At 46.8% G+C, this 17,691-nt stretch overlaps 1 protein-coding gene across 1 annotated transcript in view; it reads left to right on the top strand.

The window, feature by feature from the left end:
- LOC115482606 (zinc finger protein 160-like) overlaps window positions 1-17,691 on the top strand; it is a 202,903-nt gene that overhangs the window by 75,391 nt on the left and 109,821 nt on the right. The window contains 2 exon segments of the mRNA XM_030222568.1: window positions 9,177-10,895; window positions 10,898-10,989. Coding sequence (XP_030078428.1) covers window positions 9,177-10,895; window positions 10,898-10,989 — 1,811 coding nt within the window.

Genomic DNA, 17,691 nt, shown 5'->3' with positions numbered 1-17,691 from the left:
TACGCTATCCAATATATGTGCTGCCCTCGCCACCGGGAAGAGAGCCTGTGATATGAGAAAATAATCTATTCGAGAATATGTGTTGTGCGGGATAGAAAAGAAGGTATAGTCTGCGTCATGTGGATGCAAGATTCTCCATACATCCACCAACCCTAGTTGGTGTAACAGAAAATTAACCCCCTTGTGTTCCCACCCCTTGCTTTTAGGTTTACCTGGTTTACAATCTATTGTGGGGTCAGCAGATGTATTTAGATCACCCCCCAAAATCATCTGATATTCTGGATAGACAGCCATCCGCGCTACTATATCGGAGAAAAATTTGTGGTTATATACGTTAGGTCCATATATGTTACAAAGGCTGAGCTTTCGACCCCAGAGCTCTCCCATCACTATGACAAACCTGCCCTCCTTATCTTGTAACACCTTATGGATGACCAAAGGGAGCTGTTTGTGAATTAATATGGCAACTCCCCTCTTCCTGCTGTTGAAGGATGAGTACGCCACTTCTCCCACCCATCCTCTCTTCAGTTTCACGTGTTCAGAACTGGACAAGTGTGTTTCCTGAAGGAAGGCAACGTCTGCCCCCTCTCTCTTCAACCAGGATAAAATTTTTGTGCGTTTAACAGGGGAATGTATACCATCCACATTCAAGGATATTATCTTTAAATTAACCATCCCACATGCAAATGATTAAGAAGGTCCCACAATGCATTTGTTCAAGCCAGTGAGTCTCCCAGCTAAACCCACCAGCCTCTATTAACTCCCATCGTGGCAGTCCCTTCATAGAACAGTCTCCTCTTGTCCCCAACAGCTCCTCTAGCCCAACCCCCCCTCTTCCAACCCTTCCCCCTCCCACCCCTCCCTCAGGACCCCCCTCCCTACCGGCCACTCCATCCCTCCCTCCCCCCCTCCCCTGCCCATCCTCCCTCCCCCCATAAACTAGTTGCCTTTTCCACTTCACCATCCTGCCCCTTCCCCCAACAGACAGCAAGAACAGACAACAACCCCCCCCCCCCCCCTGCATCCGTGCTCTAACACACTCACCCTCTTCCAGTACCTTAACCCCCACAACAAATACAAACAAACCATTAATCATTTATATAGAGTCCTTGAAGATTGCTGAGTTCGCAAAACCAGGGCACTAAGTAAGAACTCTGCCTCGTCTGCTGCGATCAAATCTGGTCAGATCTCCATTGTCATAGCGATTCCCTGCCGGCCTCACCCGCTCTCCTGTTCATGCACTATAGGTCTCACTGCTCCCTGGGCCCATTTGACCTCCAGCTCAAAGATGAAAGGGAGAAAAGAAAAGAAAAACAAACAAACATAAAGTCCTCCCCTGCCACTAGGGAGCTTAAGAGATCGGCTCCTTCGTACAGCACTGGGGCCAGATCGAATTTCAGTCTAGCAGCTGCCCGCTGCCCTGCAACTCTCTTTACAGCAGTAAATTCTTCAGACCAGAACCATGCTCCGAGGGAAAAACAAATAAACAAACTGCAAACCTGTGCAGGTCAACCGATCCTTCTTGCTTGGACAAACCTCCATCTTTAAACATTCTCCCTGGGCTCCTCTCTATTCTTGCGTTCCATATACGCTTTGGCTTCCGACGCTTCCTGAAACAGCAGTATCTTCCCTTCGTGCCACACTCGTAGCTTTGCAGGATAGAGGAGCGAAAAACGGATACCCCTGCTGTACAGCTGGGAGCACGTGGGAGCCATTGCTTGACGGAGTTGTGCCACCGCCATGGAATAGTCATTAAATAACAAAAGTTTATGTCCTTCGTATTCCAGCTGCACTTTTCGATCGCGACCCTGCTTCAACAACATTTCCTTCTCCTGCCAGTTAAGATAGTGAGCGATGGCTGTTCTGGGTTTAGTAGCACCATCCTTCCGAGCTCCTATGCGGTGCGCCCGGTCGCACTGCCATTTGCCCGCTCCGCCTCCAAGGCCCAGGGTTTTGGGCAGCCACTCGCTGAAAAACTTGTAGAGCTCCCCATCTCTCACCTCTTCTGGGAGCCCCACCACACGTAAGTTGTTGCGTCGGTTTCTGTTTTCTTGCTCTTCCACCTGATCCCTGAGTGCTGCCGCTTCCTTTTTCAAAGCTGTTATCTGTGCCGCCATGCCCGACGTTATGTCCTCTTGATCCTGCACACGTTGCTCTACTTCACTTAGTCTGCGAGCCTGTGTGTCGAATTTTTCGTGAATCTCCTCGACTGCAGAGTGAATCTTATTTAGGCGGTCTTCCAGGGCGGCAGTCACTGTCGAGGAAATCTCCTTTGCCCAGTCTCCCACATTTTTCTCTATCCCAGGCTCAGAGACTGGAGGCGACGCCATCTTGGTATCTTTCGGCGCGGGAGCTCTTTTATTTTTTATGGCGCCCTGGTTTCTTGTGGGCATACCGCTCGTCCCGGTATTTTAAGTTTGGATCCGATACTTGCTTTGAATTCTTCAACCCTTCACACTATCACACAGCACCTCTAGGTACAAGAAGTGGTTTTTAAAAGCAGGTTTTTGCAAAGGATTCGGGGGAGCTTTCGTCTCCTGCTGCTGCTCAGGAAGCAGTCATCACATGACCCCCGGCCATGAGCGTTGTAAACATTTCCTTTCCGGAGGAAGGCTCTCTCTCTCAGCCTCGGCAGGTTCCGCTATTATGCTGGGAACAAAGCGCCCACCCAGAACCTTCCACATTCATGAAGCCATGCAGACTTTAATTTCGGCTCAATGGGATTTTCCTGAAACGAGCCTTAAAGTAGCCAGGGCCATGTCCCGTCTGTACCCTCTGCCTGAGGGTGAACGGGAGGCCTTTCACTGGCCCACAGTAGACTCTCTAATCACTGCGGTGACGAAGAAGACGGCTCTGCCGGTGGAAGGTGGCTCTGCCCTGAAGGATGCTCAGGACAGGAAATTGGAGGTGGCCTTAAGTTGGCCTTTGAGGCAGGCCTCTGTTTGCGGCTCTTATGTGGCCAGGGCATGCCTGACCATTTTGCAGTGGGCCTCCCCCTCGGATCCTTCTTGAGGGCGGATTGGCCAGTCTTGGAGTCGGGCTTGGCCTACTTGGCAGACTTGCTGTATGATGTCTTGAGAGCCTCGGTTAAAGGTATGGCTCAGACAGTCTCTGCCCGTCGGTGGCTATGGCTTATGCATTGGTCTGCTGACCATGCCTCAAAATCTCGCCTGGCCAAGTTGCCTTTTAAGGGCAAGCTGCTCTTTGGGGACAAGCTGGACAAGATCGTGATGGATCTCGGCAGTTCTAAAGGCAAGAGGTTGCCTGAGGTCAGGGCACGGGCTGGCAGTGCTGGCCCTGGTTCCTCTAAGGGCCGGTTTCAGGAAGCCCGTCGGTATTGCCCGGGCAAGTCGGGCTCCTCTTCCTCCTCCTTCAAGCGGAAATTCTCCCCCAAGCAGCATTCCTTTCGCAGAGACCGCTGTCCCGGAGGTTCGTCCTCCGGCCCTCCCCCAGGGTCTCGTACCCAGTGACGGGGTCCTGGTCCAAGGCCCAGAACAGATAGGAGGAAGGCTGTCCTCATTTCTGGGCAAGTGGACCAGGGTAACTTCAGACGCTTGGGTTCTGGAAGTCATCAGAGACGGCTATAAGTTGGAGTTCTGCCGGCCCCTGAGAGACGGGTTTGTGAACTCTCCCTGCAAGTCTCCCCTCAAAGCAACGTCAGTTCAGCAGACTGGACAACTAGATCCGCCTTGGGGCGGTGGTCCCAGTGCCAGTAGATCAACTTGGCACGGGACGCTACTCCATTTACTTTGTGGTACCAAAGAAAGGAGGTTCTTCTCAGCTTATTCTCAACCTCAAGGGAGTCAATACGGCATTTCAGAATGGAGACTCTCCACTCTGTGATAGCTGCGGTACAAGCAGGAGAATTCCTGGCATCCCTGGACATCAAGGAAGCTTGTATGCACATTCCCATCTGGCCTCCTGATCAGCGCTTCCTACGCTTTGCAGTGCTGGGCTGGCACTTCCAGTTCAGAGCCCTCCCGTTCAGGTTGGCTAGGCTACGGCTCTGCAGACCTTCTCCAAAGTGATGGTGGTCATTGCGCTTATCTCCGCAAGGAAGGAGTGCAAGTCCATTCCTATCTGGACGACTGGTTGATTCAAGCTCCCTCATTTGCAGAGTGTGGGAGAGCAACGGACAGGGTCATTGCTCTTCTGAGCTCCCTGGGATGGATCATCAACCGGGAAAAGAGTCAGCTACGCCCGACTCAGTCCCTGGAGTATCTGGGTGTTCGGTTCGACACCCAAGTGGGCAGAGTGTTCCTGCCAGACAGCCGGAGCCTCAAGCTTCGGGCCCAGGTGGGCCGGTTCCTAGCTCCACTACTGCTCGGGCTTGGGATTATGTGCAACTGTTGGGCTCCATGACGGGCACGATGGAGGTAGTGCCCTGGGCCAGGTCCCATATGAGACCATTACAGCACTCTCTCCTGTGGCGTTGGTCTCCGGTTTCGGAGGATTACGCTATACACCTTCCCTTGGATCCAGCGGTGCGCAAGGCACTGAATTGGTGGCTGATGCCAGACAAGCTGGCCGCCGGAATGTCTGTTATGACCCCGGACTGGATTGTCGTCACGACGGATGCCTGCTTGATGGGCTGGGGAGCCCACTGTCTGGGAAGGACAGCGCAAGGGATATGGTCACCTGCGGAGGCGAAGTGGTCCATCAACCTCTTTGAACTTCGAGCCATTCGGTTGGTGCTGCAAGCGTTCCTCCAGGTTCTGGTAATGAGGCCAGTTCGGGTCTTGTCAGACAATGCCACGGCTGTGGCCTATGTCAACCGCCAGGGAGGTACCAGGAGCGCCCCCCTAGTTGGGGAGGCCATGAAGTTATGCCTGTGGGCAGAAGCGAACCTGGAACAGCTGTCGGTGGCTCACATTGCAGGAGTCCTGAATGTCAAGGTGGAATTTCTCAGTCGCCATACCTTGGATCCTGGAGAGTGGCAGCTGTCGGCTCGGGCGTTCTTGGAGATCACGAAGCACTGGGGAATGCCGACCTTGGATCTGATGGCAACCTCAGTCAATTGCCAAGTACCGAGGTTCTTCAGCAGAGATTGGGACCCTTGTTCTCTGGGGGTCGATGCTCTTCTCCAGCAGTGGCCAGTACAAGAGCTTCTCTATGTGTTCCCGCCCTGGCCAATGATGGGCAGAATCCTCGGCTGGGTGGCAAAGCATCCAGGCCGGGTGGTCCTGGTGGGTCCAGATTGGCCCAGGCGCCCTTGGTATGCAGACCTAATCCGGCTCTCCATGGACGATCCTCTGCGGCTTCCAGCGGAGCGGGGCCTCTTGCATCAGGGTCCCGTGGTGATGGAGGATCCCTCCCCCTTTGATCTTACGGCCTGGCTCTTGAGCGGAAGCGGCTGAGGAAGAAGGGCTTCTCGGACAAGGTCATCGCCACTATGCTGAGAGCACCGAAGCGCTCTACTTCTACTACTTATGCCTGGGTTTGGCGTACCTTTGCATCGTGGTGCAAGGCAGGCTCCCTTTCGCCCTTCACTGCTCCAATTACCTCAGTGTTGGCGTTCCTGCAGGAAGGTCTGGAAAAAGGCCTGTCGCTCAGTTCGCTTAAAGTCCAGGTAGCGGCTCTAGCTTGCTTCAGGAGTCGACTGATGGGTGCTTCCCTGGCTTCGCAGCCAGATGTGGTGCGCTTTCTTAAAGGGGTTAATCACCTGCGCCCTCCTCTGTACTCGATAGTGCCTACGTGGAATCTCAATCTGGTGCTACGGGCATTGCAGGAGCCGCCCTTTGAGCCCTTGTCGAGGGTGTCGCTGAAGGACCTGACATTGAAAGCGGTCTTTTTGGTGGCTATCACTTCAGCCAGAAGAGTTTCCGAGCTCCAGGCGCTCTCGTGTAGAGAGCTGTTCCTGCGGTTCACTGAGGCAGGAGTGTCGATTCACCCAGTGCCTTCCTTCTTGCCCAAGATTGTTTCTCGCTTCCATGTGAATCAGCAGCTTTGTCTACCCTCCTTTCATAGGGAGGATTACCCAGAGGAGTACCCTGCTCTCAAATGTCTGGATGTTAGACGAGTCATCATCAGATACTTGGAAGTGACCAATGATTTCAGGAAATCGGATCACCTGTTCGTGCTGTTCGCAGGCCCTCATAGGGGTCTGCAGGCATCTAAGCCTACTGTGGCACGTTGGGTCAAGGAGACGATTGCGGCGGCTTATGTGGCTGCAGGGAAGGTGCCGCCTATCCAGCTGGAGGCTCACTCTGCTAGAGCACAGGCAGCCTCTATGGCAGAGTCCAGATCCGTCTCCTTGGAAGAGATTTGTAGAGCGGCAATTTGGGCGTCGGCTCATACCTTCTCACGACATTACCGCTTGGATGTGGCGGCTCGGGCCGAGGCCCAGTTTGGGGCTTCAGTGTTGCGTTCTGGGATTTCTATGTCCCGCCCTGGGTGAGTACTGCTTCGGTACATCCCACCAGTCTATGGATTGATCGGCTTGATGATATGGAAGGTAAAATTATGTATCATACCTGATAATTTTCTTTCCATTAATCATAGCAGATCAATCCATAGCCCCTCCCAGATATCTGTACTGTTTGTGTTCTGGTTTTATTTCAGGTTCAAGTTTAGTCTTCAGTTCCTGTTCAGGAGGACTTTGTGTTCAAGTTCTTCCAATTGGATTTCCCTTGAGTTCAGACGATTTTGTGTTACAGTGAGCTGCTGCTTCCTCTCCCCCCATTTCGATGGTGGCTGGATTGATAACTAAATTATGCCGGCGCTCCCTCCCGCTTAGTGCGGTAGTAGGGTAGCTTTGTATCCCTCCCGCTTCGGCGGTGTTAGGGTAAGCCAGCTCCTCCCATGGTTGCGGTAGCAGGATAAGCCAGTTCCCCCTGCGTCGGCGGGTGTGATTTCACCCCCCCCCCCCCCGCTTCGTCGGTGGTGGGCTGGAATGATCCCCCCCCCCCCCCCCCGCTTCGGCGGTGGTGGGCTGGAAAGAGTGTCCCTTTGTGGGTGTAATTCTCTATGTGCTGAGTCCTGCGGATGGAGCTTTGATATCGACTATACTGAGGATTTCCTGGTAGCACATGACCACATATAGAGAGGCAAAAGATTGCTCTCTATCTCCACCTGCTGGTAGATGGACACAACCCACCAGTCTATGGATTGATCTGCTATGATTAATGGAAAGAAAATTATCAGGTATGATACATAATTTTACCCTATTCACCTCTCATCTCCTTCTCACCCTCTTTCCAGCAATTCTATTGCCCCCTCTGTCTTTCTCCTTCCCCAGTCTGCCAATCCCTCCCACCCTCTGTCTTTCACCCACTCTCTTATCCCCCATTTCTACCCTTTGAGCCCTCATCTACTCTCCACTGCTTTTCATCCCCTCATCAGCTCCAGCTCCATCCCTGTCTCTCCAGGCCATTCTCTCTCTTACCTTCTAACCCATCTACTGTTGCCTCTCTTTGACAACATTTACTCTGTTTCTACCCTCACTGAACCCCTTGGGATCTCCTTCCTCACTCATACTCTTCCACAGCACCCCATCCTGGTTTCAGAACACAGAGAGCCCCTGTTCAAATACAGGATAAGCAACCACAAACTAACCCCCCCTATTTACTAAGCTGCGCGGCTTAGTAAATAGGGGGGTAAAAGTACTAATGTAGGCAAAAATTAAACGGAAACTCAAGATGCCAGATTTTGCATGCAGTGCAAAACCAAATAGAAAGAAATGCATTTCCTCCTGTACAGTGCAAAATAAAGCTAGCAGAAGTAAATTCTCAAAACTGACATAATTCTATCACTAACTGAAAATAAAATCATTTTCCCTGTCTTTGTAATCTGGCAATTGTATTTTTCTAATCATCTTGTTTCCAGTCTCTGCTTCTTTTTCCCTACCTCTGTGTGCTTAACTGTTTCCAGGACCTCCTGTTTATGTGCTATTTCTTTTCTCACATCCTTTCTTTTTCATTTCCGGCCCTACATCCATCTTTAGCACTGATCTTTTAGCTTTCTTCCATTTTTCTGCTTCCTTCCAAGTCTTCCCCTCTCTTCAATCCATGTGCAGCTTTTCCCTCCTCTCCCTTCTTTTCCATTCCATCTATGTGCAGCATGTCCCCTCTCCCTTCCGTTCTGTCCATATGGCAGCATGTCCCCCCTCTTCTTTCCCTTCCCTTCCTTTCCATCCTTGTGCAGCTTTTCCCCTCTCCATTCCATCCATGGGCACCATGTTCCCCTGTCCCTTCCCTTTCCCTCCTTTCTACCCATGGGCAGCTTCAGAGTGGAGTAGTAGCCTAGTAGTTACTGCAGTGCCTGAGAATCTGGGGAACTGAGTTCAATCCCCACGACAGCTGCTTTGGCATGTCACTTAACCCCCATTGCCCCAATTACAGCATAAGTATCTGAATATAATGTGTAAACATCTTTGTAACCCACAGAAAAGTGGTATCTCAAGTGCCATCCCCTTTACCTATCCTTTCCTTCCATACATGCAATTGTAGCTTCTCCCCTTCCCCTGTGGGTCTGGCATCACCTTACTTCCCTCTCTGTCCTTCCTTCCCACAGGCTCTACAAAATTCCAGAGTTTGCTGGCATTACTGACAGTGATTCCAACAGACTCCTTCCAGTGGCTCCAAGGCTTTCCTTCTGCGCATCCTTTCCATGTGGCAGTTGTAACAGAGGAAAGGACCCTGGGGCTGGCTGGAGAGAGCCTTTTGTAATTGCTGCTGGGCCAGCAGTGCTGGCAAACTCTGTAAGTTTGGAGGGACTGTGGGGAAGGAGGTAAGGAGATGTGCAGCTTTGGCACTAGTTTTCACTATGGTTGCAAGAGGGAGGGGCATTTCCACCCCCATAGGGACACTTATGCCACTGAATCCATAGTAGAGATCCTGAAAATGGAAGAGGTTCCTTTCAGTCACCAAGAGTGGTGAGCAAGGAATTCCTATGTCAAAAAAATCATTGCTATGTGCTGTGGAGTATTTCTAAATTTTCACATTGAGTTTTTGGTTAGTGAATATAATCAGAGTGAAGGGAATCACTTCAGGGGAGGATGAAATGTCCAGAACCAACAGATGAGATCAGGATGTTCTGTTTATGTCTCTTCATGTGCCATTGCTCACCTACATCTGTCTGCCAGCAAGTGACTTTAAATACTTATGATGGGATATTTGTGTATATATGTCTTACTAAATAGCTGTATCATTTATGTACATACTTTCATTTTTATCCAGCAGATGATGGATTTGGGAATAAGAGAATGAAAGGGTGCGATGGAGAACAGAAGGAGGAATGTAAAGAAAAAGACCCCTCCAGAGACAGCCCTGATCCTTCAGCTGCTAGTGTGGGAGGTGGTAGTAGTGTAAGCTTGCAAGAAAATACCCCAAAAGGAGAGAGCTCGAATGTATCAAAATGTTCTGTACATACTAAAAACTTCAGTCAGTTATATGAACTGAGAAGACATGAATTAATCAGCAATAGCAAAAAACAAGTGCAGCAAATGAACCTCAAGGGAGCGGAGCTATTTAAATATTCAGTATGTGACAAAAGCTTAACTCCAAAATATGACCTCAGCATTCATGAAAGAATCCACACTGGAGAAAAACAAAACAAATGTTCTGAATGTGGTAAAGGCTTCACTTCAAAACATAACCTCAGAATTCATGAAAGAATCCACACTGGAGAAAAACCATTTAAATGTTCTGAATGTGGTACAAGCTTCAATCGAAAAAGTTATCTCACAATTCATGAAAGAATCCACACTGGAGAAAAACCATTTAAATGTTCTGAATGTGGTAAAAGTTTCAATCAAAAAAATCAACTCAGACGTCATGAAAGAATCCACACTGGAGAAAAACCATTTAAATGTTCTGAATGTGGTAAAAGTTTCAATCAAAAAAATCAACTCAGACGTCATGAAAGAATCCACACTGGAGAAAAACCATTTAAATGCTCTGAATGTGGTAGAAGTTTCAATCGAAAAAGTTCCCTCAGAATTCATGAAATAATCCACACTGGAGAAAAACCATTTAAATGTTCTGAATGTGGTACAAGGTTCAATCGAAAAAATTATCTCACAATTCATGAAAGAATCCACACTGGAGAAAAACCATTTAAATGTTCTGAATGTGGTAAAAGTTTCAATCAAAAAAATCAACTCAGACGTCATGAAAGAATCCACACTGGAGAAAAACCATTTAAATGCTCTGAATGTGGTAGAAGTTTCAATCTAAAAAGTTCCCTCAGAGGTCATGAAATAATCCACACTGGAGAAAAACCATTTAAATGTTCTGAATGTGGTAAAAGCTTCAATCAAAAAAGTCACCTCAGAAGTCATGAAAGAATCCACACTGGAGGAAAACCATTTAAATGTTCTGAATGTGGTAAAAGTTTCAATCAAAAATATAAACTCAGATGTCATGAAAGAATCCACACTGGAGAAAAACCATTTAAATGCTCTGAATGTGGTAAAAGTTTCAATCAAAAAAATCAACTCAGATGTCATGAAAGAATCCACACTGGAGAAAAACCATTTAAATGCTCTGAATGTGGTAGAAGTTTCAATCGAAAAAGTCATCTTGGAATTCATGAAAGAATCCACACTGGAAAAAAACCATTTAAATGTTCTGAATGTGGTAAAAGCTTCAACCAAAAAAGTAACTTCAGAAAACATGAAAGAATCCACACTGGAGAAAAACCATTTAAATGCTCTGAATGTGGTACAAGCTTCAATCAAAAAAGTTCCCTCAGAATTCATGAAAGAATCCACACTGGAGAAAAACCATTTAAATGCTCTGAATGTGGTAGAAGTTTCAATCGAAAAAGTAATCTTGGAATTCATGAAAGAATCCACACTGGAGAAAAACCATTTAAATGTTCTGAATGTGGTAAAAGCTTCAACCAAAAAAGTAACTTCAGAAATCATGAACGAATCCACACTGGAGAAAAATCATATAGGAATGTAATAAATGTTTCCACAGCAAATCTGATCTAAGAAAATATGAAAGAATCCACCTTGGAGAAAATTATATGGACAAATGTGCTAAGGTGCTGTCCTTAGGTGAAAGTTGAGCCAAACTGAAAATATCTCTGACTGAACACTGTGAGATAAAGGAACTGGAACAGGAAGGTGTAAATATCTAAGCATGGTGGAAGGAACAACTAAAGAAGCAAAGTACACAAGCGTGGAAGAAAACCAAGTCCAAAAGACCAGTAATGAAACCACGCTGCTAAGAGCACCAAATCACAGTTTATTGGGACCCTACACAGTTCGTGTTTTGGCTACAAAGCCTTCCTCAGGGGTCAACAAATTGACGTGTATAGATTAAGCGTCTGAACCTCTCAAAATGAGGAGCAATAAGCTACGTGGTGCAGTCCACAATCCAGGATGAGCGAGTGAACAAACAAAATCATGGGTTCTGATCATGGGGGCGGTAGCAAACACAGGCGCTAGTATGGCGCTAACAGCCTCTACCATCTGCGTTTGCTTCTGATCATCGGGGCAACAGTTTGAAAATGCTTGCTTACACTGCTGGCTTTGCCTAAAGATATTTAGAGGGTCTGAGCATTGCACAGCTTTGACTGAATTTAAGCCCTGGTAGCCAGACTCTTCCATTCACCACAATAAACGAGGACTGTTTTATTAGCAATGAACAGAAAAAAATATACAGATATGTAATATTTGTTTATGTATCAATTGTTTCATATCTTTGTCAGGATAATAGCACATCTTTATTTGTTGTAGTTTTGAAGACATAAAGGCTGGAGAGGCAGGAGAGAGGCTGCAAACTTTTTCCAGTATAAACTGCCTGCAAAGCTCTTCCTAACCTTGGCCTGCCTTAAATCTCAGAATCTCTTCATCCCATCCCAGAGCGATCACTCTCTAGTGCAGAGGTGTTCAACCTCATTTCTCAAGGACTGCAGTTCAGTCTGCTTTTCCCCAGTGAATATATAAATAGATAAATAAGATCTGTTTGCATATTCATTGTAGGTATCCTGGAAACCCAACCTGGCGAAGGCCAAGGTTGGACACCCCTGCTCTAGTGCCTCTTCTTTTACTCGGTTTCCCCACCTTTGTGTTAGGAAGTATTATCACCTCTGCCTCACCTCTGCCTCACAGGTGAAGGTGGATAGCACCTCCTCCACTTACTGAAGAAATTGTATGTCTAAGTCATTGAGGCATATTTTCAAAGCACCTAGACTTACGAAGACACATAGAGGGGCATTTTCGATTTGACGTCTAAGCCCGACTTTGGACGTTTTGCTCTAAACATCCCAAATTCGAAAAGCGAATATAGCCATTTTTGAAACAGTAAAACATCTGTCTTTTTTTTTTCCACATTGGCCACATTGTAGATGTTTTTGTGCTCTGTGCGATATTTTTGATCCAGTTAAAAAACAAAACAAAAAAAAACCCATACAAGAGAAAAATGTCAAAAATAAAATCAGTGGGCTGTAGGAGAAGCCAGCAATCTTAGTAGACTGGCCACAGAGACAACCCAGGAGAGCAGTGGCGCATCCGACTGCAGGTGTCACCTATATGTTGTTGCAGTAGGTTTTTGGTGAGTGTGGGAGGGCTCATGCTTTCCACCACAAGTGTAACAGGTAGAGTAGGATTTGGGCCTGAGTTGTCTTCTATACAGTGCACTGCACTGACTCCTACATTATTTCAGGGGCCTGCATGCTGCTCTAATAGGACTGGCCATGACATATGAAGCTGTCATAGAGACTGGTATTTACTTTTTTTAAATTCCATCTTTGGGAGGGTGGGAGGGGGTCAGTGACCACTGGGGGAGTAAAGGGGTCATGCATTAATCCCTCCAGTGGTCATTTTATCATTTAGGCCATCTTTTTGTGCCTTATTCGTTCTAAAAACAGATCTAGACCAAAACAGATTGTAGCCCTGGCCGTCTTTGATTTGTTCCAGTATGGCTGTAAAACGTCCAAGTGTTGGAATGCCCAATCCCGCCTCTTGTGATTTGGATGCACTGCAGACGAATTGCATAGATAAACATCTGCAAAACAGGTTTTGAAAATAGCAATTTGGACATTTTGAGAGGAAATTTGTCCAAATGCTGCTTTATGACACTTTTTGGAAGTTTATCTGTTTCGAAAATGAGCCCCATAGTAATCTATGGAACTTTTTATGTCTAATTGCTTTGAAAATGAGCCCCAATATCAGCTGCTCCTTGTTTTTTCTTGCCCTGCCCAGCACAGACAGCAGTCCTTACCCCTTATAATCAACCCCAACTTAATTGTGTTTCATGGAATCAAATTAAATATATTTGTTATGAGATCAGAAAGATGTGAAAATTGTTCCTAAATCAACACTGCTCTTACAGGGAAGACTGCTAACTTTTTTGCCTTAGCTTTTGAAGTTGCCAGACAATTATGTGTAGTTTTCAGGAACACAGTTTAAGTCCTAATGCTGGGGAATTCAAAATACTAGCACTCCTACATACACACATACAAGTTAGACTTTGCCTATTTTGTATTGCCTGCAGGGTTGTCTAAGTGCTGAATTAATATGGCCAGTGTGTTACCTAATAAAATTTTAGGTTTATTTACTTTGGAGTGCCTACTGTCTTTTGCCACAGCATCCTGAGATTATGCAATATTGAAAAAGGCTTACACAACCTTGTTGCTTCTTTTGGTTTTAACAGTTTTTGTGGTTTAGAAAACTAAAAATTACCTTTGCCTGATGATTTAGCTATTCTCTAATATCCTGCTAGGTTCATTGCTCCTTTTCCTTGATACTTGTGCTGGAGCACTGCCTGCCTACAAATAACTTTTCTCTTATTGTTATTTAAATATTCCCCTGTTCATTCCCGTATTCATCTTGAGGTAATAATGCAGGAATTTTTTTTAAACTTTGCTATTAATAAATAGACTAGTAACTACATCTTAAGAAAATGGTTTTTTTTAAGCTGAATAATACTGTGAAGGTCTTTTAAATATTATTTTACAATCCTTTTGAGCCAACAATATAGAAAGTATGTGTGTATAAATACATATACATATATACATAGAAATTCCAGCATGAGAAAGGACATGACGTTATTTGACATCACAGAGAAGTGCAACGCCACGCAGTATCCAGTGCTCTGGCGGCTGGACAGTTTTAAGGTCAACAGCAGCAATATAATTTAGGTTTGTACGGACTGGCTTCTTATAAATTGGACAAGAGTACATCTGTAGATCTTTAGAACCTATGCAGAGAAAGAAAAATTAAAACTGAGTAAAGAATATCCATACATTTTCACTTTTTATTTTTTAATGAGAAAAATCATCTTCCATTTTTCTTTTGCTTAGTACAAAGACATACACCGGCCGATATTCAAAATGATTAAAGTGGGCTGGAGAGGCTCCTGCCCTCTTAAACTGTTTGTGGCTAATCACCAATATTCAGCGACACTTAACTGGCTAGTGCCACTGAATATGTGCAGAAATTGGCTAACGTGGGTGTTTCAAGGCAGAGTTACCACTTATATGGTTAAGTGCTGATATTCAGCCCTGAATGCATAAGATACCGCTTAACTTGGGCTGCATAAATAGCAGTCCTATCTTTAAGCATTTCAGCGTATGTGGTCAAAGGCTGAATATTGCACATAAGCTTTAGCAGTCAGCTTAAAGCTGGATATTCAATGCTTTTTTTTTCCCAATAAACGGCTTTATTATTTCTTTTTTTACATTTGTACCCCGCGCTTTCCCACTCATGGCAGGCTCAATGCGGCTTACATGGGGCAATGGAGGGTTAAGTGACTTGGCCAGAGTCACAAGGAGCTGCCTGTGCCTGAAGTGGGAATCAAACTCAGTTCCTCAGTTCCCCAGGACTAAAGTCCACCACCCTAACCACTGGGCCACTCCTCCACTGAGACTCAACACAAGTTGTGTTTCGGCCTAAAAAGGCTTTCTTCAGGAGTGGTGATACTTAGTTAGCCATTGCAAAATTCACGTGGTTTTGTGGAGTCCAAGTGCTTTTTCATTTTTTTTTTTTTTTTATATCTTCATTAGGACAGAGGTGCAACACCCGTCAACAACATCAACAGTCATGTACTACTAGTCACACCATCAGTGGTACAATTAATTGACACGAACGTGCTGCCTCCCATGTGAACAGATATACAAAACCAACATTGACAGCAACAATTGAACAATTGGTGAAACTACCCCCGTCCCCTCCTGATTTTCCTTTATTCCCCCCCCCACCCCCCGTCCGTGCAAATTAAGACCCAGATACCTGCTCCTTGGAGTTGAAACCAGAACAAAGAAAGAAACAGACAAAAAACATAAGGCCTAAAGATGAAAGATTAAATGGGCCCCTCTTGGTACCACCCTTATCTATGAAACCCTTACTCCTTTTCGGACCCGTCCTCTAGGAAACCTCCAGTGTGGGTACATCTGTCACCCTTTCCCACAAGTCTCTATACTGTCGCTGCACTGGGGAGGTGGAAAATCTGAGAGAGGCTATCACCCAACTAGCCATTTCTTTCATGACTCCCTGCCGGACCACTAGCTTGGGGGAGGGGCCCTATCCACCCAGGCCATCAGAATGCATTTTTTCACCAGCATCGTGGCGACTAAAATAAATTTACAGGACACCTCGCCCAAGCCCCGCTCCTTGAGCTCTGCAGAATTCCCCAGGTACACTACCGAATAGGACCATTTGAAAGGGCTTTGTACAATGCGCTTTATCTCTCTTAACGCTCCTGTCCAGAGTGCTGCCAGCTGTGGACACTCCAAAAACAAATGCAGCAGTGTTCCTACATGAATTCGACATTTGACACACATGGAGGCTTATTTTCAAAGCACTTAGCCTCCCAAAGTTCCATAGAAACCTATGGAACTTAGCCTCCCAAAGTGCTTTGAAAATATGCGGTATCAGGCCATAATCCCATCTTATGCCCCCGTTCTCTAGTAATGTGAACCCTGTGGAGGACGCGGTATTGAATGTCTTGTAATGCCGCGTTGGGTGTCAATTTAGTTAACTCTCCAAATACACCCCACAAAGCTTCTGTAGTCACGTGGAGGGGCATAATCGAACAGAAACGCCTATCTCCATGGGCATTTATCTCCGAGAACGGGTCCGTGAAGGGGCGGGCTGAACCGTATTTTCGAAAAAATGCACGTTTTTGAGCTGGACGTTTGTTTTTTTTTAGCGATAATGGAAACTAAAAACGCCCAGCTCAAAAACGTCCTAATCCGAGCCATTTGGTCATGGGAGGGGCCACGATTCGTAGTACACTGGCCCCCCCTGATATGCCAGGACACCAACTGGGCACCCTAGGTCACTGCAGTGGACTTCAGAAAAAGCTCCCACATGCATAGCTCCCTTACCACGGGTGCTGAGCTCCCAACCCCCCTCCCCCAAAACCCACTACCCACAAATGTACAACACTACCATAGCTCTTAGGGGTGAAGGGGGCACCTACCTGTGGGTACAGTGGGTTTTGGAGGCCTCCCATTTACCAGCACAAGCGTTACAGGTAGGGGGGGATGGGCCTGGGTCCACCTGCCTGAAGTGCACTGCGGTACCCACTAAAAGTGCTCCAGGGACCTGCATACACGCAGGCCTCTAGGACTTGCTGCTGTATAACAGTGGCACACCAGTTGACACCTGAAGACTAATCTCTCCAAAAACGTCCTTTATTGATTAATCGCGTTTACTCACAGTTAACTGCAGATCAGAGGTTGTGCCCCACTGGCAACGAGTCTCCCTGGTAGTGAGATTAGCAGGTCAGAGCTGGCAGAATGCTGTACAATGCCCTCTTTCAGCCACATTCAAGGTAAGAACTAAGTTCTCTAACGTAGCTAACACAGGAAAGGGAACTAAAACTGGCTTACAAAAATGGCCACTACCGCATGGACTACAACAGGAAACACAACAGGGCACACTCTGACCCAGTAGGCAGGGGGAAAAGCACCATGGGAGAAGAGCCTACCAACTACCAACATCGTGAGACTGTAACACAAGCTAATGAAATCACGGAGCCCAATACCCTACATCCACCACAATGCAATGCTGATGTGACCCTGTAGTGCACCCGAGAGCCACGTCTGTCCCAGGGAAAGGCTGTGACAGGATCGAACACGTTCTGCTGTCATGGAGGTGGGTACGGCATTTGAGGCTGGCATAGAGGCTGGGAAAAAAGTTTTTAAAGTGGGGTTTTCTTTTGGTGGGAGGAGGTTAGTGACCACTGGGGGAGTCCGGGGAGGTCATCCCCAATTCCCTCCAGTGGTCATCTGGGCAGTTGGGGCACTTTTTTGGGACTTGTTCGTGAAAAAAAAGGGTCCAAAAAAGTGACCCAAAATCACGGTAAAAACGCCTTTTTTTTTCGATTATCAGCTAAAGACGCCCATCTCTTCTCGGCCGATAACCACGCCCCAGTTCCGCCTCCGACACACCCCCGTCAACTTTATTCATTTCCACGACGGAGTGCAGTTGGAAACGCCCAAAATCGGCTTTCGATTATACCAAATTGGGCGCCTTTGCGAGATAAACGTCTATCTCCCGATTTAGGTCGCACTATAGGCGTTTTTCTCTTTCGAAAATAAGCTGGATTATCTCCTAAATCCTGCCTCCAAGCTTCTGCTAGCTTCTGGAGGTAAGTAGGTTGCCTCGCGACCCTGATTATCTGGTGCCACTGTGATAGCTTATTCAATGTGGCAGGGAGCTGCAATAGTAATGAATCCAATTGGAGGAACCCCACCTTCCTCCCCTGTTTCCTTTAAAGTGTTAATACATAGTCT

Source organism: Microcaecilia unicolor, chromosome 1 (genome assembly GCF_901765095.1).
Source record: "Microcaecilia unicolor chromosome 1, aMicUni1.1, whole genome shotgun sequence".
Taxonomy (NCBI): domain Eukaryota; kingdom Metazoa; phylum Chordata; class Amphibia; order Gymnophiona; family Siphonopidae; genus Microcaecilia; species Microcaecilia unicolor.
The sequence above is the reverse complement of the archived record's forward strand: the minus strand, read 5'-3'. Positions and strand labels throughout refer to the sequence as shown.